This window comes from Panthera pardus, unplaced genomic scaffold, assembly GCF_024362965.1.
Source record: "Panthera pardus isolate Hobbes unplaced genomic scaffold, ASM2436296v1 HiC_scaffold_10, whole genome shotgun sequence".
NCBI lineage: Eukaryota > Metazoa > Chordata > Mammalia > Carnivora > Felidae > Panthera > Panthera pardus.
Genome location: NW_026526655.1, coordinates 15,803,192 through 15,826,913, shown reverse-complemented (window position 1 = coordinate 15,826,913; position 23,722 = coordinate 15,803,192). Strand labels below are relative to the sequence as shown.

The following is a 23,722-nucleotide window of genomic DNA, read 5'->3' as shown; positions in this document are numbered from 1 at the left end:
GTGGCCAATGTGAAACACTTAAAAGGACCAGAGCCCAACTTTGGTCTTCCCTGATAGAGCCTAAGAGACACACATTTTCCTACCAGTTCTTTCCACTGGGATGGTCACATATTGCCATCATTTCTTTCTCCAGAATTATTTAAGGATGGGCAAGAGGCACTGGCCCAAAAGGGACACTAACAAATAATTATAAACTAACATGATTGATTTCAGGATTTCACATGGAGAAAACTTGAGAAATGTACATCTTTTCAAATAACTTCTCATTTGAAAACTGAAGAGGATATCTGCGTCGGGAAGTAAAACAGTGAATATATCAAGGCAACATGCATTACTTTCCCCTAACATAATTTAAAACCTCAAATCTCTATGGAAGGGTCCCATTACACTTTCATGTACATTTCTTTAAAAGCTATTTTGTATTTCATGTGGTTCAAGAGAAGCTATGGAAATTTCTTTTTTTGCTCCACAAAGAAGTTGGTAAACGAACTTCTTAGAGCTCCCCCAATATGGCTATGGAATGTCTTCTAGCCATATTTTCTTTCTAAGAATATTGTCACGATTTCTTTTATACATGTTTTTCCTACAGCCATTTGTCATTTGAAGCCTAAAATAAAATCTCCATTTGTTGCAAAGTGGGGTATTTCCCCCCCTCATAAACCATTAGTGAGCTATTTCTACTACAGGACTGGCATTTTTGCTAATTTTTTTTTGTTTTTAATTTGGAGTCAAGGGAAGAATAATTGCCCAGTTTTCACAAACAATTTCAAAGGAAAATAAGTGCACTTGGAACTATTCAGTTCTGTCTACGGAACACTGACCACATTCTTACTAAATGCCACAGAAGCCCAGAAGATACAATGACCAAGATCGCTGTCGTGTCCCCCTGGGACATACAACTCCTTTGAGTCTGAGTACAGCTCCCAGGTGAGGAGTCTGAAAAGGCCTATTAAGTATATTTCTAAACTGTTACCTCCAAAAACACTTCCCAGACACTGTTTCTAGATTGTTTTAAGGATAAGCTTTTTAAAAAAAAAATTCAAAGCCTTAGAATCATGTGCCGACGCTAATGCTGATTCTCCAGTTATTCGAATGATCAGAGACATTTTCTGAAGATCTCCTTAAAGTCATTCTCCAGGTTCAGAATTCCGAACAGGGTGTTCATATCTTGATTGGAAGATTATACGGTTCAGGAAAAACTAACTCTCGACAATTGTTCCACGACATCTTTCTCTTGAATTAATTTTCCTATTGCAAGATGAAATATAAAAGATAAAAACTATGGGCCAAATGAAGATTTACATTGAAAACAACGTGTCTGGAAAATATTTGTCTTCGCGGGTTACGGTTTTTGCCATCAGCTGAAAGGGCTCAGAGCTCATCAAAAATCTCAAATGATTTAGCAAATTATGGTGTATATCTCGGTGCATCTTTTTTCCTCAGTGGGAATCCTGGTTCGTGTCTTTGTTTTCTTGTTTGTGCCGAACTAATCAGATGTTCTTGTGATTTCACATTTAATGATGCACATTTATTTACATTTTAGAAAACTGTCGTGAAATATAGCTATGTAGGATATAAAGGGGTTTTTTTAGTTTGGTTTTTTTTTTTTTTTTAGCTTCTACCCTCCCCTCCCAAACTCTATATACTGATTGTATATATATTGAATTTGGCTCTAATTTATTTTCAAAATGAAACAAAAATACTCGAACGTTTAAGAGTGTGTGTGTGTGTGTGTGTGTATGTGTGTTTTGCTAACACAGCTGCTCTGGGAGTCATCTGATGGTTATATTTCAGTGACTGTACCTTTGAGGCTTGAAAAGCCTAAATTTGGACAAGGGAGAACCAGAACATTGCCTTCAGATTCAAATGCCTTAGGAATTATCCTGCAGTTGATTAGTATCGAAATAATTAGATTTTTGGCCCTGTCGGTTTAAAAGCTGTAAGAGGGAAGTAGCCTGAGGGCAGAGTTTCTTTAAGGTAAGTATGGTGACCTTCTCACCCACACCCACAGTTATGGGAAGGGCATGGCCGACCTTTACCTAACCAGATAGAACACCAGTGCTTATAAAACAGCTACCACATCCTTATTTTTAATTTTAATCCTTAGCTTACATTTTGCAAGGAGCTATGTTTAATGCATGATTCAAAAGTATGAGTGCCGGACAAGTGTGGTTCATACGCTGCGCGGATTTCTAAGATTTATTTGAAAAGAGCACAGCAAGTATTGTCTCGGATAAACCCTAAGTTCTAGATGCCCTTTCATCTCCAGCCCTCTGGCCAATCACAGGATAACTTTTGTTTCATCAGTTCTCCAGGGTACCTATTTCTCAATAGAGCTAAGCTGTTAAATTGATAGCAATACTCTTTCGGCCCTGCCGACTAACACTTAAAACCAGGCAAAGCCTCAGCACAGAAATGGTTTGCGGTAATGACGTGTATGTACACACGCATTCACACACACATACACACATGCACGTATACAGTGTTTACTTCTGGCCAATGATGAGCACGTCCATCTAGTACCAACAAAATAAAGCCCATTAAGAGAACGCTTATGCCACCTAAATGAAAAAGTATGCCAGTTAATACAGTTGGTATTTGACTATGTTAGACCCACCATGGGTCATAATAAAATTCTCATATGTTTTAATTCATTTACGCATGCCTGCATTTAATATGCTTTGTGACCATGTCTACAATTAATATGATTTATGGGAAAAGAACATGTGCAATATTGGGGGGGGGGGAGAGTATAGCACAGACTTTTTTTCTTCTATGAATGAAAAATATAACAAAACGGCTCAAGGAAAATCGTTGGCTGTTAGCATATTAAGAGGGACTGACAGAGCCCTGAGTAAACTTGAGGGAGTTAATGATATCCTCTTATCTGACCCTGACACATTTGCAGCATGTAATTTACAGAAGCTCTGTCCAGGGAATCTTGACAAATGCTCCTAACGATGTCAGGGCAATGTTCCATTCTAATGGAAAACAGATGTGGGTCAGATACCCTCATTCATCACTTACCACAGAGAGTCTCAAACTCTCTCTGGAAGGAATGGCATTACCTGCTGTTAACTCTTCCCATCACCACCACAGTCCTCTCCAAGGTAAGTACTCAAACCCATCACCGCTTCAAAAACCTGCCTGAGCACATGACTGTAGAAAATCAAACATATATCTGGGTTTAATTTCATGACCACTTCAGGACATGTTTGCTAAATATTCACTGACCCTTTGGGATCTAGGATTCCAAATCACGAAAGCGAAAAGCTCTACACTTGGGCATCCCACAATACTTCAGGGATTAAAACTTCATCTCTAATTGCCCATAAACTAAACCTGCATTCCAGGAACTGGAGGGCTGATTCACCTTCATAACCATTCATAAATGCCAATCTTGCTGCACCTTAACTGCCCAGCTCTAAGGTTCACACACACACACACACACACACACACACACACACACACAAACTTACAATAAACTTGAAGTCCACATTGGCTTTTAGAAAGAAGGGCTTCAACTCTGCCCCTCTGAAACCAAGGATGTTGGGCTACACTGTATTCTCTTTCCCCCGAGATTTTCCCTTCCCCCCGGTGCTCTAACAACATGGAGGACAGACATTCCAGCCTACCAAGGGAGAAAAACAGTGGCCCATCTCAACAAGGAAATCTCTTCTTCCTTCTAGACCATGTGTGACGTAGGCAAATATTTCTATGGCTGCCCAAGTCCTAAGATGGAGTCCTAAGGCTCCGTCTACTAAATGCCTAAAATTACAGAAGACAAGCTTCCCTACCCTTCTCTTCAAGTGAAAGAAGGTGTGTTCTCAGGGTAGAGAAAAGAGCCAACTGAAAAGACCAAGTCATACTAATTTAATGAGTAGATCTCAGGAAGGCGATTTCTATTAACCATGGGAAAGCAGAAGGCAGCCTTGCAAACGTCAAAGAATATACCTTTTAAGAAATGTGTTCCGGCCTATTTCGCAGGATTTCCGAGATGCATGGACACTTGCAGCAAGGCCATCAATATGGGACGTCTGAGAAGACAGTCTTCCAAGAACCAGAAGCTACTACCCCACTAAGCTAAAATCCTATGTACCTTAATTCTCTTTCTTACCCAACTCCAGGGACACCGAGCCAACACAAAGATGTTGTGTTGCTCATCTACCTGAAAATGTACTTGTGTCCTTGATCATAAATTGGACAGTGGCTATGTCTCCTATTGCACGGGCAACTTGATAGATGCTGGGAACATATGGGGCCCACAGTGAAACCACTTACATGGTTCTCTGAGCTACAGAAACTAAACCTGCACCTCCCGATCTTGACTAAAGAGAGTCTTTGTAATTTACTGACTAAAAGACTATTCCCCAATTAGTAACTCAACTACTCAGATTGTCCCTTACTTTCGAAGATCCTTCCACTGTACCTGTTACTTTAGCTACCTTTATCTTCTACTGATGAGAGAGAAGCATAGCGTTCATCAGATTCGCTTATCTTTCCAGTCCCATAGGAGTTGAACCGTAGATTTTTCAAAACGTGTTCATGTCAATATTGTATTTCAATAAATCAAAATGAGAATGAGCAAAGGAACCATTAGGATAACCCTGCCCCTCCCCACTCTAAGGCCCAGGGAATGACGGATCGTGGCCCTTATTCTTGCTGGAGTGAGTGTTCTTACATTCTTGTGATCTGAATTTCTCTTTAAAAAAAAGTTTATCTATTTTTGAGAGAGAGAGAGCAAGCAGGGAAGGAGCAGAGAGAGGGCGAGAGAGAATCCCAAGCAGGCTCTGCACTGACAGCTCTGACATGGGGCTCAAACTCACAAAGGGTAAGATCAGGACCTGAGCTGAGATCAAGAGTCAGACGCTTAACTGACTGAGGCACCCAGGCACCCGGTGATCTGAATCTCTCAAACAAAACTAAGTGTTGTACATTGTATTTCTGGGGACTCTCCTGTCTCAGGCACATGACAATCACTGCATTCTAAGCAGACACCAAAAAGGAGTCCTTACTTCTGTACCAGTTTAACAAGAAGATGGAACAGAAGTGAAGACAGTTTAAGCAACGTGCCTGAAGACACACAGCTGATCAGTTTTGGAATCTAGTTGCTTTTGACCTTGAGGCCTCCTTCTTGAGATCAGTGAGTTACATCCACACTGCAATCTACTCACTAGAATTCTCTTGCCTCTCTTTACACCCTTCTCTGCCTTATCTAAACATTATTAAGCAGTTAATAGCTTCTTCCTTAAAATTACTCTTTTGCATGCTACGTTATTATTATACGGGTGGTGGGGATGGGGCGGACAATGTGTCCAAGTGAAAGATAACATCAGACATTATATAGAAAGAAAATTCACTTGCGAAAAAAACCCAAGGGAAGCGTTTTAGAAATGGACAACTCGTGAGCAGATCTCCACCCATGTTTTCTCTCATTTAGCACTTCCTAGGAAGTGTTCCACAAAACCTGGTAGTTTAATACTCAACAAAAGGGCTCCACAGTTGAATTAGAAAACGCTGAGTTAGACAAACATGCTTCCATACTGCAAGCCTTGTCAGAGCCTTTAGTAGTCTCATGGGCCCTGGGATTTTGAAAGATAACACTTATCAAATTGTTGACTCCGAATCCCTTTTCCCCAAACCACTGTTTCAGGGAGCCCACTATGGGGAATGAGCCTGGATTACGAGGCACTGTTTGGTTTCTGGGTGTTCAAAGACGATTATGACCCAGTACCACTCCTTCAGAAGCTCACAGTAAAAGGGGGAACGGGTGCATTGTTATGTAACACAGCCTGGTACGTGTTTTAACAAGGTGCAAACACAACGATGTACGTCCACAGAGGCTGAAAGAAAAAATTCTGCCTGCGAGAGTCATGGACGGGTTGACACTGAACTAGAAATTTTCCAATGGAGTCACACATAAATAGAGGCTCACCACTACGGAGCGTTCTTAAATCAGAAGTTTAGTTAAATTTTTTTAATGCAAACTGTCCAAAATGAGACATCAGTTTTGTTTTGTTTTGCTGTAAGAGAAAAAGATACTTCTTTCAAGAACGCCTGCTTCCTTCATTGTTCAGGGTTGAGGTTCTCTCACCAGGAGGAAATACCCCCTTCCAGGTGGAAACACTACCCTGTGAGTCTACAAAATGCACTGTCTCACAATCTCCCATCGTTCTCATAGGAACAATCAGCAGGAACAGTGCTGTCGCTCATCTCAGCAACTCTGGTTTACCGAACTCCAGCTAAATGTCAAGAGTAATTTTTAAATAGCATACAGTACATTGAAAAATACACACCTCTGATGAAACCCAGACTGTTTCGCAAAAACAGATTTCTTTAGAAAAAAAGAAAACAAAAAATAGTACACAACTAATGACTAAATCCAGTCTTCTGCGTCTGCACTACAAAGCACACATTCAGCCCCTAATTGAATAAATATGCAAGTATTCAGATTTCTGTAGATATTGCCATTTTGCAAATGCAGTAATAAATTAAAAGCTTTACATTGCATTCCAACCACATATAAAGGGTTGATTCAGACCAGTGGCCTCACACTAGGATCCAGCACGGTCTTCCTGTGTTTTACCAACGACAAAGAAAAACTTTTTATTCTAGTAGCTTCCTTATAGACCCAGCAACCACACACAATTTTTTTCTCCCCCACAGCTAAAAAAAATCGGAATGGGCCTAAAAAACCATGGGCGTGTTGCCTTTGATTTGTGCAATGTACAGGAGAAAGCAGCTGATGGAGTTTCTATTTAAATCAACTCAGCAGACACACAAAAAATTTAATTCAGCGAGAAAGGTTTGCTTGTGGCTCATTTCAGTGAGATGATGTAAGATTCAGTCATTGATGCTGCTCCCGCCCTTCTTTCAAAAGGAGATTTCGGCCAAGTAGCTGTTTCTTTCAAAATTCTCCCAATCTGTAACTAACACAAGAGGCTGTGGCCAGAGCTGACACAAACCAGGGCTTTCCTCATATTCTGTAAGGGTAGCAACCACAGCCTTCGGAGAAAAACCAAAGGCACCAGGTCAATTACAGACTGCACTGAATTCAACAGATGGATTAGCAACAATGTTTTCACCACGGAGAACATCTGAAAACCTAGGCGGGGGAACAGAAACATGCACACGGTCAACAGTGATCCTGGTGTGGCTGAAATGGGCTCATTTATGGTCATAAACATCCTGGAGCCTTCCTCAACACGGGAGGCTTTGGCAGCTTGGATTTGAGCTCACGGCCTGCTTCAGAAATGAAACAATGAGGCTCGAGCCTCGGAAGGGCTGCTGCTTTTGCATGGCATGTCTGTCTCTCCGTCCGTCCCAGCTTTGTTTGACACCCCACCAATCTCTTTAAATCAAAATCACTCCTCTTTGCTCCACAGGTGACTTTCTGGAAAGTGTAAACAGAGGGAAGCGCCTCTTTGGGACATGGGCTGCTGGGCTGGCTCTTTGCAATGATAAAGGAGGGCGGAGGGCACAGATCCTGAAACCCAAAACAAATGGCCTGGCATGAAGCGGCTTCTGCGTGTACGCCCGAAAACATCCAGAAAAATCGCTCTCCTGAAACAGGAGCCGGCCCCGCCACCAGGGTAAATCTTACCGCTTTTCCATGGATCAACGGTACAAGAAAAGGTCAAGGAATTACCACGCCACAGTGAAGAAGATTGCTCCTTGCGTGAAACAGAAAAGCACCCCTCGCGACCGTTCTTAATGACTACACCTCATCCACGTAACAAACTGATCCGCGGTAAGCTAGCCCTTATTCCTTCGCTGGACAAAGAACCATCAACTGGCCTTGCAGCTAAGGAATCTGAAATAATGCGAACACCGTGGTGCAAAAAAAAAAAAAAGTGACAAGCAAAATCAAAAGCAGTCTTGAGTTTTGTGTACACATATTAACACTCAAATGCTTCTCCCTAATAAGTTTCGGGATTAACAAATGTTTGTCAAAAGAAACTGCGCTGAGCAATTGAAGTCTAATTTGAAATGGAACCACGACGGTCTAATACATATATGCATGAAATGAGGACACTCGCTAACAGGCACGGCTGCCACCAAATATGCAATTTACATACATTACACACTAATAATCTCAATTTTAATATTATTCTTTAAAAGCGACTGGATGGGTGGCGGAGCTAAAGGTTTTCTTTTGTAAAATGCGAATAAGAACAAAAGTTGATCCTGGTGGTCCTCTGCCGTTAACCATGATCTCATTACTGTGAGGAGCTATTCGCTCTTTCTTGGGTCTGCCCCATCCCCTCCGAGCTGCGAGGATACAACCAGACTTCACAGATGAATGGTCGACAGCCTTGATGAGACGTGCAGACCTGTGCTTTGTTCCTTAGGTGACGAGCGGCGAGCAAACATTCGAGCATTTTTAAGCCTTGAACACAACGAGTCTGCAGGAGAATTTTTTTCTTTCCTCAGCAGATTATCCATGAAATAGGACAGGTGTACTGGTTACTCAATTACATCTTATCCAAGACCGGGACGAAAATTTGAGATGAGGCCTCCGAGCATAGCTCTTACCGTGGGGACTTATTAATAACAGTTATAGGTTGCTTAACACAAAACTTTTTTTTTTTTTTGTAATTTAAGCCTATTTTCTTATTTTGTCGTTGGTTTCACTCATAAACCAGAAACGAAAATCTGCCCATCTGCTCTACACATAAAATGTGTTCATAATAATCCAGATTTATACCAAATGTATTTTTAAGTATTGCTGAATCGAGAGAGCACTAAAACTTTATGGCCTCTGAGGTTGCAAAGAGGATTTCCTCTTTTTTAAGGAGGAAAATTTTTTAAATGAACATAGGAAAGGCTCAGAAAGCTTCTTGGATATCAAATGGCTCCATAGGAAAAAAAAAAAAAAGGCCCATGATATAAGAGTAAATGAATCAAAACCATATGGATCAAATTTTCCCTAAAATACACAGTTTGAAAAATTAAGGAGGAAAAGTGCTTGGCAAAATGTGTTTTAGGTTTTACCAAACCCAAAACATTTGAAGAATCATTTGCAATGGTTGATGAACCCTAAATGCAGCCAAGTTGGCCCATTTTTGTATACAACATAACAGTAAAAAAAAAAAAAAAAAAAAAAAAGAGAGAGAGAGAGAGCTTTCTAGAAACCATGTAACCCCACCGATACTGTATTTTACGCAAGAAATCATTAGAAGCTGTGACCAAAAAACTGCGGTGACTGTAGACGTGGGATGGGGGTGGGGCACGAAATGATAGAAGTTTGTGAAATTAATTGGCCTTGTTTTTGGGGTTTGGCTATGTGTGTTCCGGGGGGGGGGCAGTGAGGGGAGTGTTTCTTGCAAAGGAAAGTTAATTGGAAGAACATGGGCCAAATGTTAATTAGTCTCATGTCTTAAGCATCTGGTAGTATTTCCTCAGCACTTCATACTCCAAGTCGACATTCCTTTTTCTCTCCTGCATGTGCAGCAAGGTGCTGGTAACATGCCATCCGGGTCTGCAGGGGGAAACGCGTGGTCTCTGTTTCCCTGCGTTCTGTCTGCACTGTCCCCACACCAAGAGAACACAACTTTTCGAAAGAAGGCTGCTACCACGGCGGGGGGGAAAGCCCTCGCTAGAGTGACTCAAACGGTTTTCTTCTCCGGGGCTGTTTGTCATTCATGATATAAGCCCCATCTCCTAAAGGCGTTAGGTAGCTCAAACAAAATGCAATTCAGAGACAGCAGAAAAGGTTCGGGCCATAGCCTACCCCCTCTGTCACCCATCACTGAGACTCTTGCCTCAGGTCCCCCTGACAGATCCAGTCTTTAGGGGAATATGAAGGCAAACCCTCCATCTGTGAAGCTTTTGACCACGCCTGCAGGGAAATCGGGTCAAATATCGTCAGTGCCAGAGCCTATGGAAAACTTGCTAGGCTATGACGCTTCTTCAGCAGGCGAAATGTGTGTACTTTGTGTTTATACAAGAATAACAATTGGAAGAGAGAGAGATTTGGCTCTTAAGTCCGCCGGTAACTCACCCTGTCATTTAGATGACCGCGTTGCCCTGGCCTCAGTTTTTCCATAAGAAAAATGGCCGTGTTCCTCAGCTATAGTTACTGATTTCCTCAGAACAAGATAAACTTGCCAACGATTAGGCGCTGCGCAGACCCTTTCGGCAACTCGAGGAAGGCTATGCCCGAAGTTCCTAAAAGTTTCTGTCAATATTCTGATATTTTGTTCAGATACGTGTGAGTCCACTGCTGCTCAAATCGGGCCAGCTGGACAAGTGTGACCTTCCCGAGTTGCTGCTTCACACCTGTCCCTCATGAGGCTGAGACCCTCCCCGAGAAAAGCACTGAGGACATTTAAGAAATACCATTTGGCTAATGGCTCCGATTCCAAGCTGCAGAGGAATCTTTGCTTGAGGGAGCAGACGTGTCGGAGGCTCCAAAAGAAACACACACACACACACACGGAGAAACAACCTGCCCTTCTTTATGGTGGTGTCTATTAAGTTCTTGACAGGAAACTAGAAAGCCCATGCCATCACAGTTCGCACACATCCTAGTTCGTGAGTTCCAAGTGTGAATGGCCAACACCACTAGAGAAAGAGTCAAATAAAATGGGCAAATTATTTTCAACATGTCAACCAGCCTCCACTGGAAAGATCTACAATGAACTGACCGTAATAACTCCAAAACCATTAGGCCCAATTCCATTTAAGTTAGTAGGTAGGGAAAGGCCTCTGATGAAACGTAGCGGTAGAAAGAAGAAAGCTATATACACTAGTATCTCAGTTATATATATATATATTTTTTTCCAAAGTTTATTTATTTCCGAGAGAGTGTAAGCAGGGGAGGAGCAGAGCGAGGGGGAGAGAGGATCCAAAGCGCGCTCCGCGCTGACAGCACAGAGCCCAACGCAGGGCTCGAACTCCCCAACCGCGGGATCATGCCCTGAGCCGAAGTCAGATGTGCAACTGACTGAGCCACCCAGGTGCCCCCAGTTATATGTTTCTTTAAAGGCGTAAGACTCAAAAAAGCTGGAAGGCAATATGCAAAAATATTAACAGTGTTGCCCAGGGGAGTTTTTTTTTTCCACTCTGAAGATACTCTTAAAAAAATGTTTTCCATTTTCTACAATAACCATGTAGTACCTTTATTATTGGGGGAAGTTAAAAGATTGGTAGACAAACTGAGTGAAGCTGAAAAACCATGTACAAAATGTACTAGCAAGAGTATCAGTTAACCTGAACCAAAAGTTTAGAAAATTTGTCTCTACTAAATGATTTTAAAATATGGCGGAAGCCCCCCCCCCCCCCCCCGCCACTGTTTTTCATGAAACCTGTTTCCTCTTTGCCCAACTGTGTACTCTCATGGGGGAGATCCTACTACGGGCCAAGCCTCCCAGCTTCCAACCTCAAATCTCTCTATCTGGTGGTCTTCAGCAGGCCTCAAGCAAGCTCTCTGAGCCTCGGCTGATTTGTCTGCATATCAGATGGTCCAGAGAGAAGCAGGGGAAATGGAGGAGTAGGAGAGGAAGAGGAGACATGGAAGGATTAGTTCCATTTTGAATATCATATGATCTAACATGTTAATAAGCACTTCTATATAATAACTCAGAAGGCTAAAGACCCTTTCTCTTTGTTTATTTGTTTATTTTTGAAAGAGAGACAGACAGAGTGAGCAGGGGAGGGGCAGAGAGGTGGGGGGGGGGGGGAGAGAGAACCCCAAGCGGGCTCCACGCTGTCGGCGTAGAGCCTGACGCAGGGTTCGAATTCATGAACCATGAGATCGTGACCTGAACTAAAACCAAGAGTCAGATGCCTAACTGACTGAGCCAACCAGGTGCCCCTAAAGACCCTTTCTTTACTCTCTTCTTTGGTTAATAGGTAATCCGGGCTGTTCAAAGTGGCCTCGTCTTCAAGTTTTCTTCACAATATTCCTAACAAAGCCAAACAACCAAGGCTTGGTCCTCCCCCCTTGCTTAAATAGAGGCGATCCCGAGAAGTGATGAATCCCAAAGCTATAGAAATCCAAGTTCTAATTTCCAATTCTCCTCCTCTGTTGTTTTTTAAATGTTTGGCATGATTCTGATCCACTCACCATCTTTTACTCCCCAACTCTGCCTGAAGAAATAAGGAGGAATTTCATCATGTATTATTTGTCCCTTTTCCAACTCACTGGGGATGTTGTAAGGACTAAAACAACATGGATTCTCGTGGTAGTTTGAGGGGGAAATGTCTGGTTGAAATGCAAACTATCCTGAATATGTATGAAGTAATAGGTGAGAAAATTAACAGAATACGGAAGAGCGTAGAAAAGGAATACTGGAGGAGTTGCCTGTGGAATTTTCCATTGCTTGATATTGGAATGATTCCCACTCTACTGTCAACTCTGGAATCATACAATGAAAGATTAACAGTTTCAAGACTAAGTGCTAATAGCGCCAATTATATAATATAAAAAATATACTATACTGATTATAATATACAAGCTCATACGCTTAACACGAAGTCAGGAGTTTCACTTCTAGAATACAGATTTGTGTCATTCTTCCTGTTGCCGCTGAACAGGAAAGAAATGCCAAGGGAGTGCTGGGTCTCACCTTACAGAAGCAGTTAGGGTTATTGAGGGTTACTTTTATCAAAACATTCAACCAAACCGTGTTCAAAACAGCTCTGCTATGGCCCCAGACTACTGATGCTAAAAACCGCAGAGATAACTACTTCTGATGTAACTTCTCAACTGTGGAAGAAGCTTATACCCTCTAAATCTGGGCATTTTAAAGAGGAATCTACTAATGGAAGTCTATGATTTTCATGCAAAAGCACATTTACAAATGCCAGCACTTGGAAATTCAATGTATTAGAGTCCTGTAGGAAGCACGTTCATTGTTTTCATGTTGTTATTTTTCAGCCGAGGTTTAAAGCCACCTCTTATTTCTTATCCCAGGATGTGCTATAGGAATCTATGAAACTTAATTACATTGACTGTTACAAAAAAGGATTTATGAACTTTTGCCTTTAGGCAGAAATGTTTATTTCATTGCCTTTGCTATTCATTCTTTTCAACTCCGACGGCTTTGAACTTTTCAGCTGCTCAGAGTTATCACCCTCGTGCAGAGCCCAGGAACTGCACTCCCAACACACAAACCACAAGTTGAAGAAAACGAAGAAGGCGAAGATATATGAGTCGTTATTTTGGCCACCCTTTGTGCCATTAAAATCTCATTTTCTGCCTATTAGAATGCCCTCTTGGTGCTTAGGCAGCGGTGATAGTCGGTGATTAGTGTGTAATTGAGTATAATTGTCTTTTCACTTTTCATTTCTGTCATTCTGAGCTTCTCTCTGTTTTTCTCACCACCAAGAGGAAAAAGGGGGTGAAGAAAAGATAAAGCTGTTAAAACTCTCACTCTCCGCCCTGAAGAGATTCTCGATTGCAATTATAGATTGCAACCCCTTTGTGACATTTCTCCAAATTTAGTGGGCAGCTATCTTTGCCACCTGGGCCAAGAGCTCTCCTAATAAAATCAAGCGATCTGTATTTAAACTACTGCTAATAATGTCAACCTCACACAGATGCCACATGTAGGAAATTTATCCAACCCTCCAACATGCAATTACCAAGGCAATTTATTAATATGATCTCTGAAGAAAGGCTCACAGTCCAATGCAAATTAGAAAAACAATTACAACATTCAAATATCTATATATTCCCAAAGTCGCAGTAATTCTCCTAATCTGTGCGTTTATAACTCATTTATCCCAGAGTTCTGTAGTCATCAGCTGATCTCTCCCCACGCAATTTGTTTGCTTCCCCTCCGATCGCTTTATAAAAGCTTTGGTGTTTTCATATTGGGTGCTTTTGTTCACAACCGTATCAGCTGATCACGTACCTTTTGGAAAACAACAACAGCAACAACAAATGTGTGTGAGCTTCTGACCCAAAGCTCAGACCTAGGGGTGGAGCCAACCACTGCCTTGACAACTCGGTGTAAACACAGAATATCCACGATGACCTTAAAAATCACTTGGGTTTTAAGTCCAAGCTCCAACTTTTGATACGGGCCCGTAGGAAGGGTGGAGAGAAAGGAAACCAGAAAACTGAAATCATGTGGCTTGTAGAAAGAGTACATTATGGTTTAAATTTGGCAATTCATTATACGACCGCCTCGGGGAATTGACTGTTCGGTTCTAGTATACAGCAAATCGTCTGTCTGGAAACACGGGACTGACCTGAGGTGAAAGGCCATTGCCAATGGCGGGGTTCATGGGGTTGGAGGGCCCAGACGGAGGCACAAAGCTGTCTGTATAGCTGGAAAATCCATGCCTGGTGCTGGGGAGGCAGTAGGCAGTGTTGCCGTCTGGGTTCGAAGGAAGAGTGCTTTGGTGTACTGTGCTCGGAGGAAGAGGCTGAGGTCTGTGAACGGTGCTGCTGGGATCCGACACGGCTGCAAGGGAGAAGACTGTCAGCTCGGAGGCACCGGTGCAGGCCAGCAGAAGACGGTCACATCACCGAGCCACCAGCGGTATCTACCGCTCAGACCAAACAGTAATTTCAAACTGCATTCCACAACATGCGTATAGAGCCACTCATAACAGCCACAGCCACATCTCCGCACTTACGCGCAAGTACGTAACTGACGTCCATACTTTCCTGGCATACTCACCCAGAAAACGAGAGCAGAAATCACATTAACAATGATAACGAGCCTATTTTGGTAGCGAATGTTATTAATCAGGGTAAGGATTAACCAGTGTCAGAATCGTAAGGCTCACATTTCTTGTCAAATATTCTTCCTTTTTTTTTTTTATGTTTATTTATTTTTGAGAGAGAGAGAAAGAGAGAGAGGACCAGCAGGGGAGGGGCAGAGAGAGAGGGAGAGAGAGAGCATCCCAAGCAAGGTCTTTGCTACCAGCCTGGAGCCCAACGCAGGGCTCGAACTCACCAACGGTGAGCCAAGTTCAAGAGTCAGACGCTTACCGACCGAGCCACCCAGGTGCCCCCGGTCAAATGTACTTTCAAAGCACCTAAATATTCGTGTGGAACGTCTGCAGTTCTATCTTTCTTAATCCCAAGTAATTTATCACTTATCCCATTTACCTCTGTATGCCATCCAGCAGTGACTTTATCAAAGCTTACCTTCGCTCGATTACTATTGTTAGTAACCATCATAGGACTTTAGTTAACTGCAGACAAACGAAGTAAAGTTTGTACAAACGAAGTAAAACTTTAATAAAGCCAAAGCTAATCCCATATTGATTTAGGAGAACTGTTTTGTTTGGTCTCATTGTTTTTGTTTTAAAATAATGAAATAGTATTACATTATAGCACGGTTCATCCAGAGAGATCCAAATAATGTCATAGAGCCAACTATGTTTCTGAAATGTGACAGGTACATGTAGGATCACCTGATACCATGCAATTAACCTACAAGTAGCAACAACGTCAGCATCGCCCCGGGTTCCCCTGGCTGTGTAAAACAAGCAGCAGAGAAAGCCTTGGGAGTTACGCTTCAACCCCCGGACTCCCCCTTCCTCCATACCTTGCGGAATAGCTGTGGGCTGGTAAGATGTCTCCGACAGCTGGTATGTTGGCAGAGTCGGCATGGCGGTGGGAGGGAACCCCCCCGGAATGAGATGGTTGAAGGCCATCAGTTGATTGGCCCCAGCTTGCTTCCTCCATCTTGCACGGCGGTTGCTAAACCAAACCTATGGATTTAATTTAAAATTTGAGGATTTCACTGATGAAATAATAGTACATTCTTAAAGAATTTTTCATGCTAAAACAGATGAAAGGCCCCTTACGGACGGGGCAAATAGACGCAAGAGCCCTCTACCTTCTGTGTTGTATTGTCAGGGGAGAAAGGAGAGTTCAATGTCAGGGGTCGGGAGAGGGGTTTCCAGGACCGACCATGGGCCCGCGGAGCCCCCACAAGCCCCATGGCGACCATGGGCAGGGATGGCCGAGCATGACTGGGAACCACAGGAGCTCTCCACTGTCCCCATCAGCAACACCTACCCACCTCGATCTCTTTCCACATCGAAGCGAGGACACAAGCACCTCTCGGACCCGTACGTGACATATATCCTAATTAGGGCTTGCCTATCACGCTAACTTTGTATTTAATATTTTCATCAGTCTGACTTAGCGTTTCTATGTTATAAGCATAGCTCGTGATAATTGATTAAATGAAGCCATCTTACCATCTCTTTCAAAGCTGACACATGGTTCTGGTCTTAATGGAAATACATGCCAAAGAGGTAAGTATTTCAAGAAATGAAAGCATTTTATCTAAGAAGATCCCTTAAATAATTAGTTTATTATTTCTCTCAACAACAGCTTAAAACACCTATACTACGCTATGCCAAGCACTATGATAACCACATATACTCAGAAAAACTTTGGTATAATATAGTAAAATGCCTTGAAAGAATTCAAAGTAAGTAGCCGGAGAAATGGCAACCATAGGGGTGAGAAATGTAACCATATACCCAAATGTTAAGCAACTGTGATACAAGGCTTTTAATGGGACCCATCATCTTGCTCAATTCTTACAGCTGCAGCTTCAAAGTGGAACCTTTTTTTAAAGTGTATTTATTTTTGAGGGCAGGAAGGGGCCGAGAGAGAAGGAGAGAGAAAATCCCAAGCAGGCTCTGCGCTCTCAGCACGGACCTGACACAGGGTTCCAACTCACGAACCATGAGATCATGACCGGAGCTGAAGTCGCTTAACCAACTGCGCCAACCAGGCACCCCTTAAATGTGGAACTTTGGATGATTTGAGACAGTGTGTATGTGACGTTCCCTTAAAATTAGAGAGTATTTTGGGGCACCGGAGTGGCTCAGTCAGTTAAGCAGCCGACTCTTGGTTTCGGCTCGGGTTGTGATCTCCCGGATTCATGGGTTCGAGCCCCGCATCGGGCTCTGCGCTACCAGTGCGGAGCCTGCTTGGGATTCTCTCTCTCTCCCTCTCTCTCTGCCCCTCCCCCACTCTTACTGTCTCTGTCTCTCTGAAAATAAATGAATAAACTTAAAAAAATTAAAAAAAAAATTAGAGAGTATTTCTACCAACTAAAGATAGTCTAAGTCCTATATCAGAAGTTCGTTGAAAACTTCACATGGATAAAGTACTGTGCTTGGGGGTCAGAGGGAAAAAGGGATGAATAAAATGTCAGGATAAGCCAGAATTCCCTGCACTCCAGCAGCTTTCAGACTTGTCCTCTGGAATGCACAGAGCCCTTAAGGAAACCAAAATAATCGCTCCCTGGAAGCAGAAGCTCCATATTTGGAAATGCAGAGAATCAGGGAGAGTTTGGAGTGGAGACGGAATTTGAATTCGTTTTAGAATATGGATATGATTTTAACAAAAGGTCACTCCTGATGGAGGTGATAATACAGGAGACCAGAGTGTCCAAGAAAAGGTAAGACCTGATTTCCTTACAGAGCAAAGCTAACAATTAGACAACTTAATTGTTTTTTGTTTTTTTTTTTTAAGTTATGGAAACTTTTAAGAGTGGGGGGAAGAATTTCTCCATCTTGGAGCAAGAAAACCCAGTTTAACAAATACCTTGCCAAGGTATCTGCTTAAACTTTTGTGATTCACCCAAGTATTTGCCTGGAAAGGAGTCTGGTCTTCTCCTGGCATGTTGTAAGACACTGGTAAGGAAAGCTGTTTGAACTTCCGCAAAATACTAGCATTTAATACTCCTTAAGTTTCCAACAGGAAAAGAAGGTAAGTCAATATTTTCCCATGTTGATACATAATTGAATTAGAGTTTTACTTAACTTAATAAATTGCCACCTGGGATAATAGAACCATGAACAGCAAGCAATTTCAGGTTTGCATCAACTGTGTTTTCTCTCCGCAAAGCTAAGCATCTGTTATCATGACTCCCAGAAGTGCTTAGAACAAGCTGTTTGGGGCTGAAGGAGGCTGAGAGTAAGGAATGTGGGCTGTATTCAAGCCTGAGTGTATTGTACTATACCACACACGGTGGTCGTATTTTATATTATAAACCCTTCAGATTAATGAGTCACACTCAGCCCAGGTGAAGTGATCTCTGACACCTATGTGCACTGTAGGCTGGGAAGAGAACTGAATTTTCAAAAGTTCACTCATTCGGACTAGCTATCCTCCCTTCTTCTGTTGAGATCGTTTATGAAGAACTGAGTCCGTACTTCCATTGTTATCAGAACATGCTCCCGACCTCTCTGTGCCAACTTCCTTCTGTAACCTTTAGATAAGTAAACCAAGTTTGATTTATCCAGTGGGTGGTGATGCCTGATCACTCCTTCAATCTCAACCTACTTTTGATCCAAGATCACTTTAACTCCTCCATAACCCACTTTTTTTTTACATGAAAAATGTCTTTGCTCAAACAAGAAATAATAAGAAACATCATGACTTCCTACAAATATCTTCAGGCATCCAAAAGACTAGGGATGTATGGTTTTTGGGGGTTTTCTTTTCATTTTTCCAAAATGATACAAATACTGAAGACACACTGAGTAAACCTACCAGGAGTTGTATTTAAAAGTTCTTAAAGTATTTACAATGCGATATCTATTATACCTACAACAAAAGATGACGAGAAATCATTTGGGGAAGCAAATCTTTACTGCAAAACAAACCTTCGACAGGAGGTTCAAGAGTTTGCCAGTGGAAGGAATTTAAATGATGTTTAAATTTAGGCTAAATAAATCCAGAGGGCTATTCCTGAGAGAACCAGAGATTACTAAGGACTGTCCTTCCTGTCTCTAGCCATTTAACCAGATTTTTTATTATCTTGCCATTGCCAGCCTTCTGCATTTCCTAGAACCAGCTGTATCTGCCAAAAGAAACATTAATATATATATTAATAATATATATAATTTTATATATAATATATTTTATATATAATTATATAATTACATATATATATCAGAAAGTAGTCCTTGCCTTCTTTCTACTTTGAAACTCATAAAAGACGTACCTACTGTTTTTAATAGGAAAAAAGTGTCCTTGAAATAACCTTCATTTTCAATATCTAAACTGACCAAGCACAGGGATCCTGGGGTACTGTTATGACCCCATCTTTGACTGAAAGACATTCTCTTAGCGTTCAGAGGTTTTATGTTGTATCACTAACATTGTATTCAATATTGTATCACTAATTCCTAAACATCAATGATTCATCTACTAAATGAACTGGGTGAGTGCACAACACTGAATAACTTCATCTGAAACGGGTGGAATGCATTTATGACTCAGTTGTTACAATTACTAGAAACTGCTCTTTGTTCTGAAAAGAATAGCATGGGCAACAGAAACAAACTGGCCTCTGATGTTCCAAAGGAGAATATGGGTCTTGCATCAATTTCTTAGCCAGTAGGGCAGAAAGAGCAAGTTTTACAAAGTTGGCTACCTACGTGTTAAATGTAAGTCTATGATCTATAATTCAATGTAATCTCACCCTCCCCACACATTACCTGGCCTTCCACATAACATGGTAAGGAAGTGGGGCAGGAGGCGTACGTTGGGTGATAACGATATTAGCTACAGCTAAATGCTGATAATTAACCCGTATAATACCACAGGGCATCAAAACCCTCCCTCAAAGCAAGTTTTTAATTCATCTGATGAACTGCCACCTGGTTCGTTTTCATCTGCCCCCGGATCTTTCCCTACTGGTCCCTCTACAGACCCCTTCCACAAAGCTGTATTTCTGCCTTTGGAAATGATCCTCAGACCCATTTCTGAGGTACTGTAATATCCAATGAATTTTTGAAGCAAAATTTAAATTGATTGAAAGATCCTCATCACATCATGATAACTATGGGAAAAAAAGATAATGATCCACAAAAAGAGAATAGGGTTTTCTTAAACTTTTCTCTTCTTGGGTCACATAAGTAACCAATTTGTCTAGACTTTCAACAATACAAGTTGAAGAAAGCTTTGTGTTTTAAAAGATACAATAATACCTTTTATTCGCCCAGGTTCAATGCAGACCGGGCAAAAATTGAATCCCATGCCCCCCACCTTGCTACCTCTGTGACCCTGAACAAATTGTTGACTATCTGTGGGCCTCTGCTTTCTCATCTTCTAAGTGGGAGAAACAAAAAGCTACTTCACAAGATTGTTGTGACAATTAAATAAGACACTACAATTAAAGCCCTTGAAAGAACACCTAGGAAGTATTTAGTGTTTAATAAAAGTTAGCTATTGGGGCGCCTGGGTGGCTCAGTCGGTTAAGCGTCCGACTTCGGCTCAGGTCATGATCTCACGGTTCGTGAGTTCGAGCCCCATATTGGGCTCTGTGCTGACAGCTCAGAGCCTGGAGCCTGCTTCTGATTCTGTGTCTCCCTCTCTCTCTGCCCCTCCCCTGCTCATGCTCTGTCTCTCTCTGTCTCTCAAAAAGAAACAAATGTAAAAAATAATAATAATAATAAAAAAGTTAGCTATGAAGTATAAACATCACATTGCCGTCACTATCTTAGACACCCAAGAATTAAACCCTTGCTTTGTCTTCCCAGCTCTGTGGTCTACAGCCAAAGCCTTTTGTGCCCATGAGCAAACAGGAAAGTGCCCAAATAACACCTCAAATAATTGAAAGCCAGTTTGGCTTGAATGGAGACTTGGGTTAAATTTGCTTCCAAGTTTCATGGATTAGTGCTAATTATCCCATGGTGTAAGTCTAATTTTGCCCATCAAGAAATTACTGGTTCAGATTTTTGGTGTGGTTCTCAAAGGCAAGCTAACCTACATTATTCCAGATGGGTTATTTCAAATGTAATTGGAAAAATGGGGAGAGGATATAATACTTAATGCTTAGAAAGGGAATTCACAACATTTAAAATGCTTGATTAAACACAACATTCAGCGATGTGTAATGTGACAATGCCAACATAGTACTTTCCAAGTAGGTAAATTCAGGATAAGATGCAATATCCCTGGACCTTCTCATTCACTCCACACCCCCTCTCTTTCCACATCCCACTCTCCCAGTGCTGCTTTCCAGCTGTGACCACTGTACAGAGAACAGGTTGGGGGCGGGGGGAAGAATGGGTAAGGTTGACAAGGAGAAGCTCCAGGCTCTGAGGAATGTCAGAGGACCGTGAACACACAGAAAGGCAAATTCAACTGCATGCATCTTCATTCACCCCAAGAGCAAACTCCTGCTGAGAATTTCAGGGTGATGATATTTTTGCATCATTACGGAATTCAGGCCCAAATGTTCCATACCTATCGTAACTTCTGAACGACACAGATTTGCTGGGTGGCTTCAAATTCCCATTGGATCAAAAATACAAGAAAACACGTGTTTGGCGAGAATGTAGAGAAAAAGGAGCCCTCATGCACTATTGGTGGGAATGCAAACTGGTACGGCCACTGTGGAAAACACTATGGAGATTCCGTGAAAACTTAAAAATAAAACTATCATATGATCCAGTAATTCTACTACTGGATATTTACCCAAAGAATATGAAAACACTAATTCAAAAAGCTATATACTGCTAGGAATTTACCCAAGGGATACAGGAGTACTGATGCATAGGGGCACTTGTACCCCAGTGTTTATAGCAGCACTCTCAACAATAGCCAAATTGTGGAAAGAGCCTAAACGTCCATCAACTGATGAATGGATAAAGAAATTGTGGTTTATATACACAATGGAATACTACGTGGCAATGAGAAAGAATGAAATATGGCCTTTTGTAGCAACGTGGATGGAACTGGAGAGTGTGATGCTAAGTGAAATGAGCCATACAGAGAAAGACAGATACCATATGGTTTCACTCTTATGTGGATCCTGAGAAACTTAACAGAAGCCCATGGGGGAGGGGAAGGAAAAAAAAAAAAAAAAAGAGGTTAGAGTGGGAGAGAGCCAAAGCATAAGAGACTCTTAAAAACTGAGAACAAACTGAGGGTTGATGGGGGGTGGGAGGGAGGGCAGGGTGGGTGATGGGTATTGAGGAGGGCACCTTTTGGGATGAGCACTGGGTGTTGTATGGAAACCAATTTGACAATAAATTTCATATACTGGAAAAAAAAAAAAAAAGAAGAAAATAAAAAAAAAGCTATATTCACCTTTATGTTTACTGCAGCATTATTTACCATAGCCAAATTATGGAAGCAGCCTACATGGCCATCGATAGATGAATGGATAAAGAAGATGTGATATATATATATAGATAGATACATATACATATACATATACATATACATATACATATATACATACATACATACATACATACAATGGACTCAGCCATAAAAACAAATGAAATCTTTCCATTTGCAACAACATGGATGGATCTAGAAGTTATAATGCTAAGTGAAATCAGTCAGAGAAAGACAAATACCATATGATTTCACTCATGTGAAAACTGAGAAATAAAATAAAGAAAAAAGAGATGAACCAAACACCAGACTCTTAACTATAGAGAACAAACTGATGGTTACCAGAGGGGAGGTGAGTGGCGGATGGATGAAATAGGTGAAAGGGATTATGAGGACACTTATTGTGATGAGCACTGAATAACGTATAAAAATGTTGAATTTCACTATATTGTACACCTGAAACTAATACATCATTGTGTGCTAACTATACTGAAATTAAAATCAATCAATCAGTCACTCAGTGCCTATTAGATTTCCCTGAGAATCTCAAATTACTGATGAGAAATCATGCATCCTAGATATTTAGTTATTTACTTATTTTATTTTAGAAGGAGAGCAAGAGAGGGCAGGGGAGAGGGGCAGAGGGAGACAAGAGAGTGAATCTAAAGCAGGCTTCATGCACAGTGTGGAGTCCAACACAGGGCTTGATCCCACGATCCCAGGATCATGAACTGAGCCCAAATCAAGTTGGATGCTCAATTAACTGAGCCACTCGGGTGCCCCTTAGTTATTTTTAATCGGGGGATGGGAGAGGGGAAGATGACATTTGAGAATATGACAAAGTCAGGGACCCCTCTCTGGTTAACGCTTGTGTATACGCACACACACACACACACACACACACACAGAGGCAGAGGCAAAGGCACAAAATTGTGTGTGCAAATCTCAAGTCCCCTAGATTTCTTGAAGTTCTTCCATGATTATCCTGGTCATCTGTGGACCCAAACTGAGATCATCTGATCTAACCTATCCCATATTTTAAAACAAAACAAAACAACAACCACGACGACGACAACAAAAAACTGAAGCCAGCAGGATTACAGCAGAATCAAGTGACTTCCTCAACAAAACACGTTTGGCAAGCTGAGACCAAAACCCACATCTTGTGACTCCTAATTAAATGCTGTTTCCTCCAACAGCTTCCTTTGCTGTCTTCCATTATCCTGGTGGGAAAAGTGATACTTCTCTGCTTTGTGGAGTTCTCAGATGGAATATTTACCAAAACTTTTGCACATCATAAATATTTGCATTCTTCCCCACAAAACGAATGCTTCCCATTATTTGCATAATGATACCCAGGAGGGGAATTGGGCAAATCAGTCTTTGGTGTACAGTAATTCTTAGATTGTGTACTCAGATTCAGTTGTGATAAACACAACATAGCTACCGTCTAAACAAATTTTTATGAAATACTGACAAACGCCTAAGTTATTATACGTTAATGCCATCTGTACCCAGAAGACTTTAGAAATATTTTACTCAGGGGAAAAAAATAGAATGTAGACTTGTTTGGAGGTGGGGAGGGGGGGGTTCGTTTGGTGTTTGGTTTTCCCAGGTGCCCCAAATTAAACTAACTCACACTTTCTGGCTATC

General features: G+C 41.6%; 1 protein-coding gene across 2 annotated transcripts in view; it reads right to left on the bottom strand.

Moving 5' to 3' along the window:
* The window catches only part of PAX3 (paired box 3), a 98,107-nt gene that overhangs the window by 5,898 nt on the left and 68,487 nt on the right, over positions 1-23,722 (bottom strand). For both annotated transcript variants that reach the window (XM_019445809.2, XM_053904452.1), the window contains exons 6-7: positions 15,513-15,678; positions 14,203-14,417 (exon numbers count right to left, since the gene is read on the bottom strand). In XM_019445809.2, coding sequence (XP_019301354.2) covers positions 14,203-14,417; positions 15,513-15,678 — 381 coding nt within the window. The remainder of the gene's footprint in view (positions 1-14,202; positions 14,418-15,512; positions 15,679-23,722) is intronic.